Consider the following 23671-nt stretch of genomic DNA (forward strand, 5'->3'; position numbering starts at 1 on the left):
ATTTGAAACTGTCATTCTTTTCCATTTTGTAATAAGACATGAAAGGCAGATAGAAATACCTATTTTAAATTAAAATAGAAGCCTTCAAAGAACAAACATCAAGAGAAAAGATTTAAAACTTGAAATTATTGGAAAACAATACATATTTCAAACATGTAAATATATATATGATAAATAAATAAATTTATATATTTATATAAATAAATTTATAAGTTTCATGCTTAATACAGAAAAAGGAAAACATTATATTCTATAGAAATTACAAAGCAAATAGGTGTGAATAGAAATATGTATTAAGAAAAATAATAAATGCAATAATTTTAAGAGCTTGGAAGCATTCAGAGTTATTATTTAAGAAAATGTATTTAAGAATACACCTTGTGAAGCCATCTTTTTTTATCATTTATTAAAACATGAAGCGTAGAGTTCAATGTAAAATATATATGCACAAAAATTATCATCTTCAATCACAAGATAGAATAGAATAAAATCATAATATTAATAACTCAATTGTTCTAAAAAAGTTATGTAATAAATAGTAGAAATAAAAAAATCTTCTGTTGAATTTTACGAATTAAAAATTCTTTGCCTGTTTTTTAACATGTTTTGTAGCTTTGCCTAAAATTATATTCTCAAGAAAGTGACTTAAGTTGCTACGGTTAGACATTTCTGCTATTTTTCTCGTAAGAGGTGCTTTTATTTCTTGTGATATACATTTACTAGCACAAGTTCCAAAGAGAGAAGCCATAAATCACAATCGTGAGTAAAATACATTGGAATAGAACAAAAATGTTAGAACATTGATAGAAGTTGAACAGCAGTTTCACAAATGGCTGATTCACGAGCGCACAATAGATATCACGTGTAAATTTGAAATGAGCTAACAATTGAGTTTTAAGTTCTATTTTTCATCTTAACCGAGCTGACTTGCTGAACAAGGATGTACATTAACTCCATAACATCACTTTCTAATGCACGAACTTCAATTTACTTTTTATTGCTTGTTAGCAACTGTATTAGTACATAAGCAAAACAGAACGTATTTTCAAATATTGCCGAACTATTTATACAAAAAAAATTATTTTGGAAAACTCCCACTTCAATAAATTTTTCAAGTACTAACTGTCTTAAATCATGTCTTGTGCAGTCTTAAGGACGTAAGCCCAGCTTGTGACTGACTTAGTCATCGTGAGACTACTGACTTTATCAGAACTTCTCTATTTTGATGTAGATATCAATTACTGAGGTCTGGATTACACACTATATTCAACATGCTCTGATCTCTATGTGAAATAAGATGACTCGTGGTTGTTAGATTTCTTCAAATAAATTTGACAGTCAATATGTTAACTTATCAGGTAATTTTTTCATAGTAAAAAGTTTAAAGTTCAAAATTATTTAAAATACAGGTATCCAAATAGCATAGAAATTACTTATTAAAAAGAAATTCCTTCTAATGTGAAGAATTCCTTCTGATAATTTGCTTGAATTTGTGTCTATATGCAACGCCGAAAGAAAAATTTTAGTAGGAGTCCACAAATCGTAAAATCACTCGATGGTTTCCTGGTTGTATGTAGCATTCCTCGGTGGACTCATTTTGTAAAGAAGACAAACGGCGATTTTATGAAGTGTGGTCACAGCCCTATATAGGCAATAGCCTGACTAATTTTTCTTCATAAGCAAGCAGAACAATTCTCTCTTCAAATCATTGAAATTTTGTTCAAGCATTATGTAAACTATCAAATACATCTTCAGTAACATTTTTAATCATTTCTATTATCTTCTGTCTGAGTACAGTTATGATTAACAACATTTTTCAAAAAAAAATCAGTTGTACGTTCTTGTTTATTGCTATTACATGTTATCACAAAATTACGATTGTTTTATTCAGCTCCACCTCGATCAGCAAATAATTGAAAAATGAATTACAGCATTTTAAACATTTATTTAATACCTAATAGTTTTTACATTCCTAATTTTTACCATACTTCGTGGGAATCAGAATCTTGGATTGAACATATCCTCCTAGAAGTGGAACGCATCACTGATGGAACATATTCGCGCATTAAGAGAATACTGATTACACATTCTATCATCTAATCTGCAGATTAATTGGAAAATGGGCCTAATGTTCTTCATCCTGAGTTTCTGGTTCTCACTTGCTGAAATAATGGATCTAAACCCGTTATATCTAATGTCAATCTTCATCAGAACTATTAATCATTTTTTCCATATCCGTGGAGGAACGATATCCTCTGTTACCTTTCTGCTTTTTTTGTGTGGCTTGTTGATTTTGAAACTGTTGGCCTTGAAGGTTATTGGCTGATGAATTCGTCATCGGTTGTGGTTGGCGAAAGGGATTGGTATCATGTACTGGCTGCTGACTGGACCTCGGATCGGCCTGGAAGAGTTGCTGTTGCTGCTGCTGTTGTTGTTGTGACTGAAATAAATCAGGTTCCAAGTTACCTGATTCTGCCACATTGGTATTCAAACTGACAGCGTTCCCGTTATCCATTGTGAAAGTCTTGTACTGAGCTGTTGGTACCTCATCCAAGACAATTTGCTCATTTTCAAAAGTATCGTAATCATATACATGTCGTAACATCAATATTGCGGGCACATATGCCAGATTTGTAATGGCAATGATCATATTCAATCCAGTGAATCCCAATGAGTCTACAATTCCTCCAGCAATAATAGGGCCAATTGCATATGCTAAAGAATATGATATGTCTGCTATGGCGTAAATAGAGCCATACACAGAAACGTAGCGAGTATCTACTAGATGCCCAAGCATAGGTAAAAGGGAGGTATCTACTTGGGCTATACCGAAACAAATTCCTGATAAGGGAATCATTAAAACCCAATAGCTGGTAGAGAAAGGAACAAATATGCTGCTTATTCCTTCCAGAGCCAATCCTGTTGCCGCTAAAAGCCACTGGTACTTTGGATACTTTTTGCACAATTTCACCGTAGTGTAAACACCAAATACGTGGGGTATAAATGCAGGTAGCCATATTATACCCATCTGAGATTCATCAATATTTTCCATTGTATTTTTCATCCACAATGCAATGGTTGGTTCCAAGAATGCAAGTGACACATTCGCCATAACTAATGTTCCTGCACAGACAAATATATACTTATCTATGAATAATCTATATATAGGAGTTCCTTTCGGTCGTTCTATTCCTTGTTCTTTCATGGCTTCTTTTACAGGTCGCATGACGAATAGCAAAGCAAAACCATCCATAAGCGATATCATACTTAATACAATGAATGGAACTTCCTTCCCTGCAAATTCATACAGGAAACCACCAAATGGTGGTGCTACAAGGCTACCAAAGGAAATGAATGCTTGGGCAATACCTATAGCTTTACTACGAGCCTCATCTTCAGTAAATCGATCAGCAATCATGGCCAGACCTCCAGTATCAGCAAACGCAGAGCCGACTCCTTGCAAGCTTCGTGCGAAAAACAAAATCCCATAACTCTGTCCACAAGCAAACATAGCGGTTGATATGAACATGATGGTGAGACCTATCATCATAGGTGTGTCATATCCAATTTTATCAATAACAGTTCCCGAAAACGGATTTACAAATAACTGAACGATGGCTTTCGAAGCGAATAACATCCCAACGGCACTGTCTTCTCCTTCATAAACGATTCTGGATTTTCCTCTTCTCCAATAGCTGTCATTACTACCAACAGGAGCTGAGCTGTTATCCCAAACCATTTCGCCTTGCTCTGTATGAGTTTTCCAAGCCCCTATGTACCGCAGGTAATCCGGAATAATTGGTACAATTACCATATATAACATATTGTCCAAAAGTAGTGCTACACACACTATAACTAGAACCATCTTCCTTTGACTTTCTGGGTGTTCTAATTTATCATTAACCCTCCTCCATACTTGCGCCGCATCCATATTTATTACTGGTATGACCGTCATTTTGCTATTCTGTATTTCAGTAAAGGAAAAATTCAAATATTTTTTTTTAATGTACTTAGCAATCAGTAGCTAAAATTTTTGAATCTAATTATATAAACAACACTTATCTGAAAGGCTTTGCATGCATATATCTTTCCTACTTAGAGCTAAGATAAATCATATTTCAATAAAATTGTTGTACCATGGAGATATACAAATTTGATGACACAGACAAATTTTCAATTTATAATCTATTATCTTAATTGCGCAGAATAGTTGCGTTCACTTATCTAATTTATGAATTTCTTGATTAAGTTCCTACTGTACAGCTATTACAACACAACACATAGATGTATTGATAATTTAATTTTCTTCTCCAAAAAAATTTGCTTTCTAGTTTAAATGAAAATTGAAATTATCATTCAGCAGATGCAACATTGAATTTTTATAAACTACAGGTTATTAGATCTTTGGGCTTGGTTAACTTTAATTGTTAATGAATTGAAGTATGAATTCCATCTTTTTTTTATTGCTATCAGCTAAAGTCTTCAAGTGATTAATTGCAGTATGGCCTTATTTCTTACACTCAGGACAACTTTGTAATAAATGTAGACATGGTTCTTGTATCTTGCAGTAGATATCCTTCTGTATCCTTTTTGCAGGACACTTCAGCTTCCTGGATAATGTAGCAATATGATTTTTCATCAGGACCTCATTTTCCCTATCCTGCAGCCAGGTGGGTTGCCTCGGACCCTTAAATAGAAATAAAATTTAATTATTAAGTTGCGGAAAATTTTTGGCTTAAAGTCAGTTAGTAAATTTACTTTTTTTATGACTTCATGCAAAATTATAGGGATATTTGGCCACAGGTTAGGGAAAAGGATATCCACCATAACGGAAAAGAAAAAAAATGGATTTCAATGGATAAAATGTCCAAAAAAATTTGATCATCATTATTAATAATTATTTTTAGTTTTAAATATTAATATGAAAAAAAAATCGACAAGTAATTCGTTTGCAACTGGAACTCTTGTAATTAATTGAATACCAAATGAAGAAATTATTCACTTTAACTATTATAAATACTAATTTAAAACAAGAGAAATTCAAATTGCCGATTGGTCATTAATTTGCGTTTGAATACTCAAAAACATTTTAGTATTTCGCAACTGAAATATCAAAACATATTCTAGTCAAATTACAACAATATCTTTTTAATTTTGTTAAGCAAGCATTTGAAAAGCATACATCACTTTATTATTACATATAAAAAGATATAAAGAAATCGATGAATAGATTTTGAACACTACCGTGCGGTAAATACAGTAGAACTCTGCTTATATAAATATAAGATTTCAACCTTAGATTGAAAAAAAAATGATTTCTTTGTAACAAATTAAATAAATTTCTAATAAATAATTCGAATTTCAAATTAATACATATATTATAAGTTAATAATTTCATACATATATTAGAAACAATATTTTAAAAATATTTAAAAAATGAATAGGATCACTGAAGGTAATTGGAAATTAAGAAATAATTAGGAATATAGATAACATTACGCATCGGTGAAGCCTTGGCCAATTAGGAAACATGTGTTTTCTTTAAAGTTATGGAAAAAAAGCAATTTTCTGTTTTTCCAATGAATTATTTTAATGTTTGTTTACTTTCTTTTTAGCAGTATTGGAAAAAAGTGAAATATTAGTAAGTGCCAGCATTCATTCTTTACATAGGCTATTTGCAAGGTAAGTTACTAAGTTTATTATATCGTGAACCTATATGACATAATATTTAGGAGTGCGATTTAATTTTCATTTTTAGATTTTCTTCTGAAAAACAGATTAGGGTTCTCAATTACTTCTGGACACTGTCATCACAGGATAAATGCGAACAACTTTTTGTTGTAACAAAAATTTATATTTTCACACATTTTGAATATAGGAAGTAATATTAAGTCTAAGAACATGGTCGTTCCCAGCCCTACCAATAATTTAAACATTTAATGCCAAATTAACAAATGATATTTTTAAAGAATCTACTATGCAATCTACATAAATAATACTTTTCATGTGTTAAAGCTAATTATTGATATTTATTTGATAATAAATGGCGTTTAATATAGAAGAAAGACACGAAAATTGACTCCAGAGAAGAAGAAAACATTATGCTGAAATAGGAATCTGAAAATGATGTTTTTTCTATAAGAAATAGAGGTTACAACATAGAGAAAGTAACATCTCGAGTTGATTTTTCAACAAATATGTATATTTTGATCGATTATGTTGAATGAACCAGAGTAAATGACCATTATTTGTTCGCCTAAGGCATTGATAGAATTAATGGTGGTCAGCTGAATACAAACGGTTTTGAATAGAACCAATTTGACTAAATGAAAGTTTACTTTGACGTTCAATGAATATTTACGACTGCCGAGAATATATAAAAGTTACACTACTAGATGTTATCACTTAATAGATTTTTTCGGGCAGTAAAAGTGTCAGAGAAAAAAATGTGTTGAATAGAAAATCGAACGTTCTACTTGAAATGGGAGCTTCATTTTCTATTACTAAAATGAACTGCTAGTGCATATTTGTTTTGAAATAATTTTCTAAATCTTGTATTTTCCTTTCATATATTTTATGATTTCAACCATTTCTGTTTTTACAAAGGTTTATTTTCCAATTTTTTCCCCAAAAAAATCGAAAATGGAATAATTATAATTTTTTTCCAAATTCAAGATACTAATAGTAGTAACAATTCATATGTGATGTAACACGATATTATATATATAAATATATATTTTAAAATAGCACTTTAAAGTACTTAGGAACGAGAGAGGAAATAAATTTTTGGACAATAAGGAGCAAATTTTTTATCATTACAAATATATTCTCTTCAAATCAGTTCGCTACTGAAATCAGAAGCAGAAATTCGTTTTCTCAATTATCCCACACTTTCGTGGATAATTGGAGTCTATTTGGGTAATTATGAACGCAGCTGTAACTAAGACGGGCTAATTAGTAAATAAAATTAGGAAAAGGAGTCTTTTTTACTGAACCCTGAGGAACATGCAGATGTACGTCTATAAATTATAGACGTATTTTCCTCCCCATAAAAAAAATCAGATCAAAGAAAAATGACAATTTCTGCAAAATCCATTTCTATTTACCTTAACTGATACTATATTTAAGATTAAAAAATCCTGTATTTTAAAACACATCTTTAATACTATTTGATTGGAATATCTAATCCTATTAAAATAAAACCAAACGAATTTGTCGGAAAGTTTGTAATTGCGTGAATTTATTAGTTTTACATCCCCCCCCAAAAAAAATTGAAATCATTATTCAAATAACAGACAAATAAATGTTTGTAAAACTTTTAAAACATTTACTGAAAGATGACATTGGAATGTATGAAAATATATGACGATAAAAAAGTTTAAAATTTTGAATTTGTTGAACTGTTTGAAAACAAATAATAAGCACTTTATAGTTTGGAAACTACTATTACATTGGTTAAAATAGCAACAGCGCTATTTGTAAGCTAAAATAATCTTGAAAAAAAAAAGAATAAATCACAAAAATACTGAAATAATTTTTTAAAACTTATTTAATATCTAGTACTTTTGTTTAGAATCAAAATATCAATCATATTTTTAGCTAATCAAAGCAGCATTTTTCTTGCAATTCCCTCAATAGATATTATGATATTTTTCATACTAAAAGCAAACGAAATAAAAAAAGTTTCCAAATGTCTCCAACCTTTAAATCAAGCATTGAATTTACATAACCCCAATTTCTTATCGAAATTAGACTTCTCCGCCTGTTCTTTTAAGAAAAACTCGAAATCCTAACTGCTTCCTGGTAAGGCTCTTGAAAGGATCAATGCTGCAATAAAAGCAGCAATAACCACCCATCACAAGCTTCCTCCTGTCATTTAAAGAAGCGTCAAGATCCCGTGTTTTACCTGATAAAGCTGTTTTTTGAAAAGGAATTGCGCGGAAAATCCGAAGCGACGGAACCAAATAAATAAATAAACTCTGGAAGGAGGGAAAAATAAACCCTTAAAAGCGACAAGAAGGGCCGGAGCACGTGCTTCGGCTGGAGAGTCCCCCTGTCCTTATAACGGGCCTTGGTTGGGCCTCGTAATGGAGAACTGCACTCAGGTTGATTAAGTCCACCTGCAAAATGTAGGAGGTTCCGCGGCTTTGTGAAAGGGATCTTTTACAAGTTTACTTCAGAGAAGCATGGTTTGAATTTTGGATTTCAGGATTAGCGCGATCATTGAATCTGTAGCATGTTTGTTAATTCATTCTTTCATTATTGTGTATGGCATAAGCATTACAAATTAATTGAAACTATATAGCAAGGAACTGGATATTGTATTAAAATTACTGAAAAGGATACTTTATTTTCAACAGAAAATGCTATACTGTAGGATATCTCGTTCGGAGTAGTAAAAATATTTTAACGAATTTTCAACTAAGAACTTTTGATAAACAACCTTTAACATACATCAATTCCAGAAATGCAGTGCTTTAAATTAATTTTTTAAGAAATTTTATCAGATTTTTACATAGAAAATATCATTCCTCTTTTAATTTTGCTCAAAATTAAATTTTGAAAAAGATACAGTAAACTACGAGCATCTCCCATTATTCATATACGACTCAAAACACAAATTTACCATTTGTGTAAATGAAAATTGTCGTAATGTTGTTGAAAATTGAATGATAGCTCAAAAAAGCTTTTGAAGTTTTAATGCATTGAATAATTGCAGAGAATTCAGAGCATTTGCAGACAAGAATAATTTTTACATAGAAAATATCATTCCTCTTTTAATTTTGCTCAAAATTAAATATTGAAAAAGATACAGTAAACTACGAGCATCTCACCTTATTCATATACTACTCAAAACACAAATTTACCATTTGTGTAAATGAAAATTGTCGTAATGTTGTTGAAAATTGAATGATAGCTCAAAAAAGCTTTTGAAGCTTTAATGCATTGAATAACTGCAGAGAATTCAGAGCATTTGCAGAGAATTCGATTCACAAAATTTTTAATTAAGAGTAATAATAACTCGCTTCATAAAGATTAATTTCTTATATCTTTTAGTTAAAAAAAATTTAAGCAAAAAGCAAATTTTATTTATTTTAAACATGTCTAGTATCCTTAAAGCCATTAATTTTTATTGCTCCTATTTATTATTACTAAGAAGCAATACTATCTGAACTATGAAACTGCACAGTAATTGGTAGAATATAAAAAGAAAATACAGTTTATACTTCACCTCTTAAAACATTTAATTTCATTAATAGTTGTCATTTAAATTGAAATTAATTGTCTGATCATTAGACGGAATCATGAACAGGAAGTTAACATAATTTAAGTGACATTAAATATAACCATTATCACTGTTGTACCAAATGGATCCCAAAAACAACTAGTAACGAATTTTTTAACAGCACTGTTAAAATAATCAATATTGGATTCAGTCAAGAGACGTTTTTTTTTTAATCTTTATAAACATATAAAAAATATTAAGAGACTGAAAGAAAACCCTTGTAATCTCATCAATTTTTTTAGCGGGAAATTGGAGAAAAATTGTATTAGAGTCCGATTACCAATCTATTTTAGCATAGAAAAAAGTAAATAATAGAAATAAGAATCATTATATGATATAAATGAGATTCGATGTTTTTCGCTAAAAACCTGCAACAAAAATATATCCTAAATTCTAATCTATTTTAATGAAGAATTTTGATTTAATCTAATGCTGATACAGTTTATAAATAAAACAATACGAATATTACAAACCGGAAAAAAAATCTGAAAAGCAGTGAAATGATTCACTCAAAACCAAAGTAGTCTTTCATCAAAATTAATTGAAAAACTTGGCGAATACGCACGCAATCCAATTCCCGAGCAATCTCCCGATAATTAACAACACAGCATAAAAAAGAAAAAGAAAAGATAGACATATCATATACGCAGTGTATTTCAATTTACCTTAAATTATCTACTGCAAAATAGCTATCGAATTTCGCCTAATCAAATAAAAAAGTAAACCCGCATCTCCTCAGACAAAAATAATTTTCATCATCTTTTATTTTTTTTCTGTCTTCCCCCTTAAATGTCTCATGAAATAAATATTCTTGTTAGATTGGCGTACTTAGACGGTGAATGAGACAAGGAAAAAAGTAAGGTAGACTTGTTTTTCAATCTTGGAATCTTCCTCTTCGGTTCTTTCGAATGCGGAATAGAGGAAAATAATATTCTACAAAAATGAATAATAATATTAAAAGTTGAAATTCCTACAGAGTTGAAACACACTGGGTGGCTTCTCCCGAGTTCTTTCGGTAAAAAATTGCTTTTAGTAGAGCGTTAACAGAAGTTTCTCATTTTTTTATAGGAATTCCAATTCTTCTGAATTGTACAATTTATTTCAAACAAATGTAAAAGTGGTCGCAATACTTCAAAAATAGTTTAATTGCAAAACTTTTCATGAGAAATATTTCATTTCTAAAAACTACTATGAAGTTAAAATTACACATAATGACTAATAAAATGCTTGTGCCCTTCTGTCTGGTTTTATTTTACATTGCATTCATAGGTACACTGAAAACGCTTTTAAATTTAAAAGCAGATGTAAAGTCTAATTAAAAACAAAGTTTTGGGACAAAACAAACTCGAAGGGATCTCTTATAGTAGGAAACTGGTTTTCTTTAATATATTTGCTTTTGGATAAGTGCATTGTGTGCTTATTGATGTATAACTTACTAGCATTACATTATTTTTTGAAACTCATTTTCAAACCAGAAATATGATGTGATTTTTTTTAATTCGACTGCACTTACTGTTTGGTGTATTTCCATCTATTTGTATGTGTAATATATTAATTATTCTCATTTTAACAAATTCCGTTATGAAATTTCTCATGCCATTATAACTTTGTCATTTTTTATTTGGAGAGAGACCTCATTCTAGTTTTTTCATTTTTTAAAAAAGTCATTGTCATATTTTAATGATTTTAAGCTTACAATTTTACCTATATTATGTTAGCTCTTAACATCAATTTATTTAATTGGCTAGAAACTTAGACTTTACATTTAAAACGAGTTGCACAGCATATCCCGGAAAAGGATTTTGTGGTAAAAAAATTAACATCCATTTTATAGTTTTATTCAGAGATTGAACCTGTGTATAAAATAAATGTTCTTTATTTCGTTTTATTCTTCGCTTTGTTTATATCATTTTCAAGTCTACTAAAGAACTTTCATAATTATAAATCAAACTCTTTAACATTTTAAACTGATTAGAATGAAGATAAAACCAAATATCTATCCAAGACTTCAAAAATTGAAACCTTTCTTTGTATTTTTATACTTGTAATATTTTCTTGCTAAAATGGCATCAGGTTGCAGTTATATGAAATCGTGACAACGTATTTTGAGAGAGCTCTCTGTCATTCTCAAAAAGGGAATCTCTCTCTATAAATAGAGATAGCGATGGTCAACCTTCATCGAAATTGTTTGTTGGGGAAAAGATATTGAACGTTTATTATCCAATAAAATCTTCTTCCGAAACAAAAATAACACTTATTTCAGTTTTTTTCATTCGTAATCTCTGGAAAGGAAATTGCTAGTTACACAGATAGAGGAAGGAAAATGATATTATTGAAAAGAAATAAAATGATTGTCTTTCAGCATGTTATGTCCCCCTTCATATCTTTCGAACTTTGAGTGGAAGTAAATAATTTTCTACAAAAGTGAATAATGATTTAAAAAATAAAAATATGCTTGTTCCTATGATTATGTAAAACTTGTATAAATGTATTATATCTATTATAGTGTTGTTTAGAGTTGTAAATTTTTTTAAAAAAAAATTATGATACTTGCAATTTCTTGAATTTTTTTTCTAGAAATACCTTCAGTTATGTTTAATTTATAAGAGAATTTAATTGCACATAAGAATCTATGAAAAATTGTATCACATTCTCGAAAGACAAATGATAACCTGAATTCAAAGTATTTATATCTTATTCTTTGGATTATGTATACTTTGAAATTGTTTTATCAATTTTTTATGCGTTACGATTTTAACTAAAAATATATTGTTATTACAAATAAAAACTGCAATTTTTTATATAATCAAGCGGTTAAATTTCTTTTTTCAGACATTTTTAATTATTGATTTCTTTATGTTTAATCAAACCCAATGTGAGCCAATTCTTTTTTTTAAATAATAGAGTAAAATAATATTGTATTAATTCAAAAATTAACACCAAAATAAAAGAAATGTTAATGTCATAGTTTATGAATAATTAACAGTGATTTTATAATGAATTTTACGGGAATCAATGTTTCTGATTGGTTGAAACTTTTTCTTGATTATTTGACGTGTAATAAATGTTTATGGCCACGTTTAAATGTCGACGAGTTATTAGAATTTTAAAAAATTTATAAGAATAAACTTTGACTTTTTATCGTTTTAATTGCACACAAAATTATTATGTATATGTTTAAATTATTTCGATGAATTGAAATTTACATTCAATTCTTTTGAAGAAAACTCTTAATAGTTTAGTGTATATAATAAAATATTACAAAACAAGCATTTAAGACTATAGTAGAGGAACATCAAAATTTCAAAACACGCCCTTTGATTTAGCATTGCTGCATTTATTTTAAAATTCACTATATTAGGACACCAGTTAAATAATTAAACAGGGAGACTGTGGTGAGAAATTTACAATCATATTTCCTTTATTTCCATTTCTAAATTGCAATAAAAGAAATGCATTTTATCTAATACTGAGTAAAGTTAATAGGAGGTTTACTAAAGTATGTTGAAATTAAGAGTTTTAAAATGCTGAGAAGAAAAACAAAGAATTGGTTGAAGTGCTTATTAATATTGATAATTTTATGCTGGTCAGCTTCGATAATCTGTGGAAGTAGCAGAAAGCGCTTAAATAGATGGATCCAATGTATCAGAAAAATATTTATTCAAAGGAAGATACTTCAATTTCTATGCAAACTCAGGAACATATAATTAAAAACTGAATACTATGACATATGCATGAGTTTAACGTATAACATCCAATAGTTTTACTTTTTGTATGATATTTTTAACAGAAAAGTGCCATTTTTTCTGTGTTTTGTTGCTAAAACGTAAAAAAGATAATGGCTGTTCAAAAACATTTATTAAATTTCCTTCTAACAACTCTATTAAACTATGAATTGGGAAAATGTGTGTGGGGGGGATTTTTTTAAGTCTATGTATAATGCATATTGTGTTCTTTCAGGCACAAAGATTTTCATGATCTTTTCTTAAATTTATAAATTACCTTCTAAAAATAGAAATAACCTTGCAAATGATTTAAGGTTATTTCTATTTTTTCATTTGCCATCTTAATTCATATTTTCATATTTTTGATTTGTCATCTTAAAAAGGTACAATAATTTTTCTTATTACAAACTGTTGTGATTGTCAGAAATTACATTCAATTGCCACAATATTCCACTAAGAATATTATCGCATTAAACTACATCTTGAAGATATTTGAAAATTAATAAAGGTTTCAAGTCATGTATTTTGAAATATTATTCGCTTTAGATAAAATAAATAAATATTTTATAAATTAAAAAAATACTTCAATTCAATTTAGATTAGATAAATTCTTATCAAGCAAATGATCTTAAAGAGTTTTAATGTAAACAGAAATGTATGTAAAAAGGAGGCAAAAATGAAGAAAATACTTTGAAAAATAAACCTATAATTTAATTAAATTTTTAATCTAAAAGCTAAGATCATATTACTGTAAAAATATGAAAAAAGAAAATAAGCAATTCTTTCAATTTGAAAACGAATTGTTCTTTATTACTAGTAGCAATTGCCTGATGTGAAGTTAAATTAGTATTTGAATTAATGCGGTTCATGTTACTTTAATCACTTCCACTTTACTTACACTTTCCCCTTTATTCTTCAAGCCATGATTGTTTTTGAAAGCTCTTTCTAATTTCTTTCTTATTTTAAACAAATCTATCAGTTTTTTAAGATGCTTTATTTAACTATTTCTGGTATTTTCTAGTTTGTTAAAATGTATTGGAAATATATAACATTTCATTTTGACTTTTATGATAATTATTTGCATTTCCCCCCCCCCTATTCTAGACAAACCAGATACAATGCATAAAATAGTAAATTGAAAGAAATCGTTTGGCCAAAATAAATATTAAAAAGTTAAGAGGAATGTATTAACGAATCTATTTATGAAATTTTATTTTAAAATTTAAAAAAATAAATATTATGTTTATATGTGTGTATGAGTAAGTGAGCGTGTATTAAATATATCAATATATAAGGTATCGGCATAATTTAAATAAATTTATTCTAATAAAGATATAATACTGCTTCTAAAATGAACAAAAAACGTTATAAAACAAATGGAAGAACATGAAAGAATAATATAAAAAATATTTGATTAATGTTCTAAATTAACATTATATTACCGAAAAATAAAAATATAAAATTAATATTTTTTTTAATAGCAAACGATTTACTACTCATACTTTTAGAAGTAAAATTTTTATGATATGCATTATACAAAAAATTTAAAACCGACACGGCAAATTTTTTTTTTTAATGAAGAAAAAATTTTGACACAACTATATTAAATAATCTAAAACTGAAAATATGTCTTTGATTTAAATATTAGTAATTGCTTAAAGCTAAATATCTGAAATAATTGTCAAACATTTTCTTGTTCAGGATTAAAACGAATATGAATTATTAGCCAATCATATAATTATTAGCGAGATGTTAATATCAACAAAGCCAAAGATGTTAATTCTATGATAAAAATTACATTTCGCTCTAATAGTCTTTAAAGATTATAAATAGTGAATATGTTAACAAAATATTTAATTTTTGTTGGTTTATTTCCCAACTAAACATTTTAATTGAAAATTTAGTTTTAAAATATTTAAAATTTGGAAACATTATGAACAATAATTTAAAAAGAGCATTGATATATAAACTGTAAGTTAAAATAAAGAAACAAACTATAATTATTATCAAAGCAAAAATTAAATTTCATATTTTTGATTTGCCATCTTAAAAAGGTACAACAATTTTTCTTATTACAAACTGTTGTGATTGTCAAAAATTGCATTCAATTGCGAGAAAATTCCACTAAGATTATTATCGCATTAAACTACATCTTGAAGATATTTGTAAATTAATAAAGGTTTGAAGTCATGTATTTTGAAATATTATTCTCTTTAGATAAAATAAAGATTACAGAATTATTTTTAGTATATTGTTTATCACTTTAAAGGAATTTTTTAAAAAAAGATTTTGCAATCTTTGTTTATTGTCACCAAAACATTTGCCTTTTTAACTCGATTATATTTTTCGACTAACAAAAAACTAATTTCTAGCTTTGAGTATTTTCTCGAAGTACCCTTGTGAATACATATTAGTTCCATTCTCATTACCTTCATTTTACTGATTGTTTACAAATGTGTATGACGGAAAAAGAAATTTTATTTTCATTTTCAAAATATGGGTAAATGAAAGAATAAAGGAAAACAACCTTTGAAAAATTTTAAAACTTTGACATTATGATTCAAAACGAACTAATTCGAAACAAGTTTCGCAGCATTTATTAATGAATGTTGTTTCAACTGATGAATTATTTATCTTCTCTAGATATATCTTAATTATTTTCTTCGGTTTTTTTTAAATCCCCATTGCCATTTCAAATGCTTCCATGTCAGTATAAAATTTAATTTGACAAGAAAAAGACTGCAGGCAAAATATTAAGTTCAATTATAAAACTAAACGAAAGGAAACTCTAGTATTTTGATATAATCACCTTCTGAAAAAATAAAAAAAATAACACAGAAAAAATGAGAAAAATATTGCCAATTACCAAATAATAATATTGAGATCCATATAATAACGCCATTAAAGAAATATTCTTCTAAAATTTAAAAACAGAGTATTAATATTTTAGCTGAAATTAATACCCTTGAAATCATATTTTTATAAGAACTCTAATTTACATATCTAATTATCCTAATATATATAATTAAGAATATATAGATGTATCAAGTTATAGCTTCACTGGGCATGTTGCGCGTGTGCGTGAGCGTGTGTGTGTGTGTGTGTGTAATTATCAAAATAATGGAAATACCACCAAAAAATACAAGAATTTTTATCCATTTAAGAGTAGGTCCACTTTTAGCATGCAATAACTTGGATTCGCTTGGGAATTGAATCATAAAAGTACCGAATACTGTACCATTCTTCAGGAAGATATTGTAAAAGATTTGAGAGAGATGCCTGTGGAGCATATCGATTACGGATTGAACGCTTTATAATAGACCATGATGCTTCTACTGTATTAAGGTCCGGGGATTGTGTGTACCAAGGTAGATTTTTCATCTTCATCCTCGTGTTTATCAAACCACAATTGGACAATACCCGCTGCATAAGTAAGAGTATTATAATAATGGAAAATTTCATCTCCTGCAGAAAACAAATTTTGCACCATACGATAGACCTAGTCAACTGAAACTTCTCTATATTTCAATGTTACGATTGGGTCAGCAGAAAACTACGACACGGCTGTCCATATCATGACAGATCCACTTCCATGCCAACTGGAAGGAAGCAATCACGATTATACATTGTGCCGGTTCCTCCAAGCAAACGTAAACCCATCCTCTTGAGGGAAAAAGTGTGAAAGATGATTCATCTGACCCTATAACTATCTTCCACTTATAAATCAGCCAGTTTTTGTATTTATGGGACCACCTTAGACAACGTTTGGTATTAACATCAATGGTAAGTGCCTTGGCAATTGTTGTTCTGTCGTAAATATTACGTTTATGAAGATGGCACCTAACTGTAATTATTGACTCTGGAGAATTCATATGCTGATTCAGTTTTCCGGTCACTTATGCTTTCTTTTTAGACACTGTAATCTGTTCCAATGCCTGTCGGTCTCTTTCACTTAGCTTCTCCTTCCGTCTACTAATTTGCTTTGCAGATCTTGTCTTGCCTCACTGTATGCACGTTGCTATGACTTTAGACACCGCATGTCTAGAAACTTCTAAAAGCTGGAATGCTTATGTTTCAAGCACAGTTGCTTCATTTAGTCGGGCTGCTACAACTTAGCCTCTTTGGAAGTCTGTGAGGTCTAATATTTTGAACTTCTGATAACAATTCTAGAAGTATACAACTTCACTAAAGCTATTTCATACTAACATGTTATATACATTTTATATTAATAAAAATGTTTAGCAAGAGTTATATTTTGTTGCTTTTCTGTGAGCATTCTTAAATGTCATTTTTATTCACAGGTATTTCCATTATTTTGATAATCACCTGTATATGTATGCATGTACGTACGCACGTATGTATGTATGAAAGTCAAATATAAGTCAAATGTGCAACCTTGAAATTCATAGCACATTTTCCAAGATCAAAAAAAGGGCTTGACATCCCCAACCCTCAGAAAAAAGGCATTAAACATTTTATGGCTAGATTTCATGTGGCATAGATTTTTATGTTTATTATCTGATTATGAGCGCCAAGTGAATTGATTGCTTATAATCTGTCTAATTTAATTAATAAAAAAGTAAATTTTTGTTGTTGCATGATATACTTCAGATAAATTGTACTTATTGGAAAATAGATCGCGCTCTTTACAAGAAAAAAAAAGAACGATATATAGCACAACGAAAGACAGCTTGTTGTTGAATGTGATATAAGTAACATTTACCAAGTAGCTATGAAGTCAATCCAGATAATACAACTTGGTTGCACAATATTATAAAATATTATGTAATATTGTTCAATATTCAAGAATATTATACATTATTTAAAAGTGTTATTAATTATATCATATAGCATATAATAAATGTGAGCTAGTAGGCAAGTAAAACAGTTACGTTTCACACTTTGTTATTTTACATTTCTATGTAAAAATAGAACAGCTAGGTCCATATTTAAAAAAAGGCAAAGGAAATAAAAACGATTATACATAATTTTACTACATACAACACAAAAATTTGTATCCCATGTTCAGTTGTTAAGACCGCTAGTTGAAAATTTAGTGTATTATCATGTAATATGATTAATTAAGAAATAATACTTCTAGCAAAACAATTAAAATCCGTAGCCGAGTATCTAAAAAATTATGGTCGAAAATTAAAATCTACATTATTAACATTAAACTCTATTTCCTCGAATCTAACTACAACTAAATTCTATGAAAGCAAGCTACCATTACAGCGTTTAACGCCACATACATCTATTTAAAAAAAACATCTGCTTTAAAACTCCCTAATAGTGCATGAATATGAACGAAAATCTGAAATAACATAAATATTTCGTTCGTCATTTTGATAGCAAAGGAGGCTCTCCAGAGCTCATTCCTACTTCATTTATATTTCAAAAGTGGGCGCCTGCAAAAGTTGTTTTACAATCAAATGGGTTTTCACGTAATAGCTTTTGAATTATGCAAAAGATTTACATCCGAATACGTAATTCCCCTGGAATAGAAAGAGGAAAATAAGAGACTTTTCTTTTCCCACTCCAAGATGAAGGCTTCGAAAATAACAGTTCTCTTGATGATGTAATTTAATTTAGAATTAATACTTGGCAACAGTGCTCACACAGAATTCTGAAGTATTCTTTCCTGTTTTTTTAAAACTCAGCTCAAATTGAGATGGAGAATGAATCGACAGATTGTTAGAAATTCTCAGTTACAGAGATAATAAAAATGTTATAAAATGCTGAAAAAGATTCTAAAAGGCTCCGAGTGTTTATGACAAACTGAAACTATCGAAGTTTTTCGTTTATCTTTCGAGGTAATCCCGTTTAAATTAATGTGCACTCTTTAGGATTTAGGTATCAGTCTTTTGCACTTAAATATCGATGCACATTTTGAATTAAGTGTTTGATTTTATTATTTGTAAAGTAAAAATTTTGTGGCATCAAAATTGTGGGCTCTGTGAAATTTTCCAGTTTTGTAATTTCGCTTTCGTCTTTTATACAATGCTGTTTTTTATTCACTTTATTTATGTTTTCTTTAAAAATGAAGAAACATTTTTACATATGTAAATGAAAATGTATTATTTTATTTGGTATAAATAAATAAGTCTGTAGATCATGAAAAAATTGAAGGATCAAAACTGGATTTCATACTAAATTTTTGTATTTAAAATTATTTATTTCTTACTTTCTAAAACAACATATTTTATAAGTCTGACTATTTCACAGATGTGATTCCTTGTAAATTTTTAAGCAATTTTATATTTTTTGTTTTCTATTTAAACAATTCCATGCCAATCTTGAGACAAAATATACGTAAATGCAGTATATTTTTTTCAATTTATATTTAATAAATATGAATTATTAAAATCATAAATTAATAAAATTCGAAAACAAACATTTAAGCCTGTATCTTACTTTCTCTTTTCGGTTTATTAGCTTTTCAATAACACTATTGTTTTTTGTTTATAAATTGACAACAAATGAATAAATAAAACCATCTTCGAAATGGCTTATGTAAAATTAACTAAGTATATTATTAATTTCAATAAAATATTGTCTTAATAAAGTATTTTAATGAGGCTAGCGGAATCGAAACACTCTAAAGTTAAAAAGAGAAGGTTTTTTTAAATAAATTATGCAAAATTTAATGTACCCAGATACTTTCTGCAATTACTAATGCATTAACAAGAATTTTGTTACTAGGGAGAATGTAAAATAAAGCATGAACAACTATTTTAACATCGAAAGAAATAATTTTTCATTATGAACAATAGGTATATAATGTAAAGCGCCTACATTCAAATTTTTAATTTTCGAGATGTGCATTAGTTTTATCATGTGATCTGAATTTGCATCATTTAATTAAAGAAGCGAATGCGTTAAAATACTTTAACTCGTTTATTATTATTATTATTATTTTGCGCAGAAAGACTTCTTCTTGATACCTTTAAATGTTTTGATTTGACTCTAAAGATCAAGAAGTTTGTTGTTAAAGCTTTAATAAATTTCTTGAACAATTTCAAGCTACAAAATCAATAGTTTAAAAAAAATCTGGTTTTCCATAATATGATTCTGAGAAATATTCAACACAAAATGTATGAAGAAAAATATCTGAACGAAATCACTGATTAAATTAAAATTTCTTCTATCTAAAAGCATTGGATTAAAATAAATATGACATAAATGTTGCGAAAAACTTACTAGAGTTTTTATACTTTCAATAGCTTATAGCATCGGAAACAATTATAACTGCATCACGTCAATGCACTCAAAAATATTTCACTATAATTTGAATCAATCAGTAAAATTTTTTTATTCGATTATTATTGTTTTCCTTCATATTATAATATTAATGCTATTAGAATTTTTCCTCTCTTTTGAATAGAAATTACACCAGAAATTTAGTATAATTATTCATCCAGTAAATGACAATTTTGCAAAACACTGCGAATTTAAATTGTGATCTAATCAAATCTCCATCAAATCACAAACTGATTAATAAACAATCTTATGGATTTCATGGAATTTTTTTAAATGTATAATTTCTTCTCAAAAAAGAGTTCAACTAATCAATCGTTTCCACTTCAAAACACTTCACTAACAAAAAGAACCTTTTTTTTATCTTTCTGGAAGACATCTTTAGATAGGTGGATGCTCCCCATATCGGCCGAGGCACCCCCTCCTGCACGTGCACGGGGTACCTGGTCTGAGCTTGAGAAATGTAAGTGCTTAAAGACGAACGAGCCAACCAACAAATTGAATTTACTAGCATCCCATTTACCCTTCTCACTCCTCTGGCAATTGGGACCTAGTTTTATGGGGTATCTCGATCTCTCCACATCATGGCTTGGCGAGGTGATTGCCTATGCCTGAGTTACTTTTTTTCGTATTCGCTGGTTCAACCATGCACTATGTCCATATCTTTGTTCATTGCTCATTATTTCTCATTTTAATATCCAATCTTCAGTTTCAATTAAATAAAAATAAATATAAATGATCTGTAGCAAAGAGCAAAACTTCATATATTAGATTCTGAACACACAGCAATATTATTATCATGTGTTTAGTTTCACAAAAGGTAAATTTTTGTTTAATTGATTATTTGGGCGATGACGTAAATGATATCAAACACGAGATAAACGCATTTTGAAATTTCTAAAAAGACAATAAAGGACAATAAAGTAAAATGGCAAATTCTTTATTGAATATAAAGAATAGAAAAAGTAGAGGAAGTATTCTCCTCGAAACTTTCTCGCATTTTCCCTAAAAACTTATTAATTATATTCCATTGATGAACAATAGTTACGAAAGAGCTTATTAAAGTGTGATATTTTAAGATAAATAATTGGAATGCGGTTATTATATAAATATTTGAAAACTGAACGCTTATTTTCTGTGCCTTTTTTTTCTATCGGCCAAAGCGAAAATTTGACACAAAACTAGTCACAAAAACACATATCAGATTTCATATATTTTATTCGTTACATTTTTTTAGTTATTGCATTTGCATGCTTCTGATAATACACGTTGACAGATGTTCAGACCTTGACGGATTTGTTTCAAAATTTGATAAATATTTACATTTAAGATGAGAAATAATGGTATCATATTTTATCCATCTAGCTAACTTTGTTTTATAATTATTGCACTAATTTGTATTCTGACAGCCGGAGATACAGATTTCCAAAGAATTGATTTTATTCAAAATTTGAGGAAAATCTACAAGTTGGGGTAGAGATAATATATGGAGTTTCATCTCTCTAGTTCAAAATATTTTTTAGTTATCATATTCATAGATAGAAAGATATAATTCCAAAAATGCATTATTTGGACTCGGATAGGTCTGAAAGGTGATGATTAGTCAAAATCTTGAATTTGAATTTTTTTTATCTATTTCAATATTTTCTCTTTTTATATTTCGTATGATTCGTGACTTAGCAGAAAAGAAATCGACAACCAATCTTTCTTTGGAAATATTGAAAATTTCCTTCATCTTCCGTGAAAGAAATTCACATTTCAGATCACTAATATCAAAATCAGCAATTTTATGAGTATATTTTCCCTTTATAACTGAGAATTTTACATTTTTTCAATTGGATCCAGCAACTTGTAGCTTATTAACCACTGAAAAAAAAGTAATATGAACCAAAATTATCCAGTGAATCACGCTTTTTTTAATCTATTGAAATGTATTTTAGACAAACTATCTAAGTAAAATTATTCACCATAAAAACAGGTAAGCAATCGGAAACTCCATCCATGCTTAAATGTTCTATAATTAAGTTAAATATTTGAAGTTTTGAGTCCTACAGAATTAAATTATGAACATCGAATTCCATCCAAAATCAGCAAAGACAGCAAGTGGAAGAATGAATAATTATACAGCAAACGAACGGTACTTCGTCAATATTTCAGAGATAAATAAACCCCGAACTGCCATCGCGCAGAAACAGTTAAACTTTCTATAAACTTTTAAATTAGAAAAGAGTTGTTGTACTTAGCCACCCATTTAGTCCTAAAAACGTTCTGTCTGATGGAATCCTTACTTAAGATCTGATGCAACGAATATTACTATTTGAATCGAAGTTACCTCTTTTAATTAAAGTATTCAAAATTTAATCGAGGTAATTATAATTAAGAACTTATTTTTCATCTGAGTGATGTATCAAATTAACATAGCATGGCATATTTAAATATTTGATTACAAGATTCAAAGCTTCAATAAACCAATTACGAATTACATTTTCATGCTGCCGGAAAATGAAGAAAAATGCTTAATTGAAATTATATTTTTTAAGCTGCAAGATAATAATTTATTTTAGCAATCAAAATCTTAAATGAAGCTTTCATTATTTTCATTCAGTTATTTCTAATTTTATCAACGTTGTCCTGCTTTTATGCATTTTATTATAGCAATATACTGGATTTTATCTATCAAATATAAACATGGTGTTAATTTTCAATATTTAAAACTGCTATCTATCGGCATTAAATAAAATTTGCTAACAATCTGTATGCCCATATAAAAGAAAAACGAATAAACCTAAGTATAATTTAATAAGTATTTTTATATTTTCATCACGTGATGTGTTTTAACTACTCTCACAGAAAATTCGGTTTTATGCATTTCCAAGCATTATGGAACTCATGTTCCAACGAAAGAAAAAGATTTTTAACTTCCATTCCACCGATTTATAGCCGCCTAAACGAGCGATGGTCATTGCAGAAGAAAAATTCTCTGGCGGAAACGGAAACACACTCTGTATCCATATAGCGAGGCATAACTACCTCGACAAAAGGATATTGCAGCTTTGGATAAACCCTGCAAGAACCGTTACGTCTGCCGCGAATGGAGCAATATCTTACTGTGACGGCGGCTAACACGGACGTACGATGAATGGCAATGAATTGGAGAAACCGTTACTGCAGAAGGGGTGTACTTTTTATTGACTACGGTTGGGTCTGTGAGAAAAGACTAGACAAGAGAGTGCTTGTTGTGCAAAGGAAACAGGTAATCCGAGAGAGGTTTTCACGGTAGATTCCATCTAACTTCAAAATTTTATGAGTACTTCTATGAATAATAAGCCTGGATACGAATAGGTAGAAAATGTCTTTCAAATATACAGATACCAGAGGATGTCTGTCTTCAATATTTATGTTA

General features: G+C 28.8%; 1 protein-coding gene across 1 annotated transcript in view; it reads right to left on the reverse strand.

Annotated features, from left to right (window-relative positions):
- Positions 1 to 276: 276 nt before the first annotated feature.
- Positions 277 to 23671, reverse strand: part of LOC129976507 (vesicular acetylcholine transporter-like) — a 47179-nt gene continuing 23784 nt past the window's right edge. The window contains exon 2 of the mRNA XM_056090113.1: positions 277 to 4687. Within this exon, the coding sequence (XP_055946088.1) occupies positions 2198 to 3955 (1758 nt within the window). The 5' untranslated portion in view covers positions 3956 to 4687 and the 3' untranslated portion in view covers positions 277 to 2197. The remainder of the gene's footprint in view (positions 4688 to 23671) is intronic.

This window comes from Argiope bruennichi, chromosome 7 (assembly GCF_947563725.1).
Source record: "Argiope bruennichi chromosome 7, qqArgBrue1.1, whole genome shotgun sequence".
Lineage (NCBI taxonomy): Eukaryota > Metazoa > Arthropoda > Arachnida > Araneae > Araneidae > Argiope > Argiope bruennichi.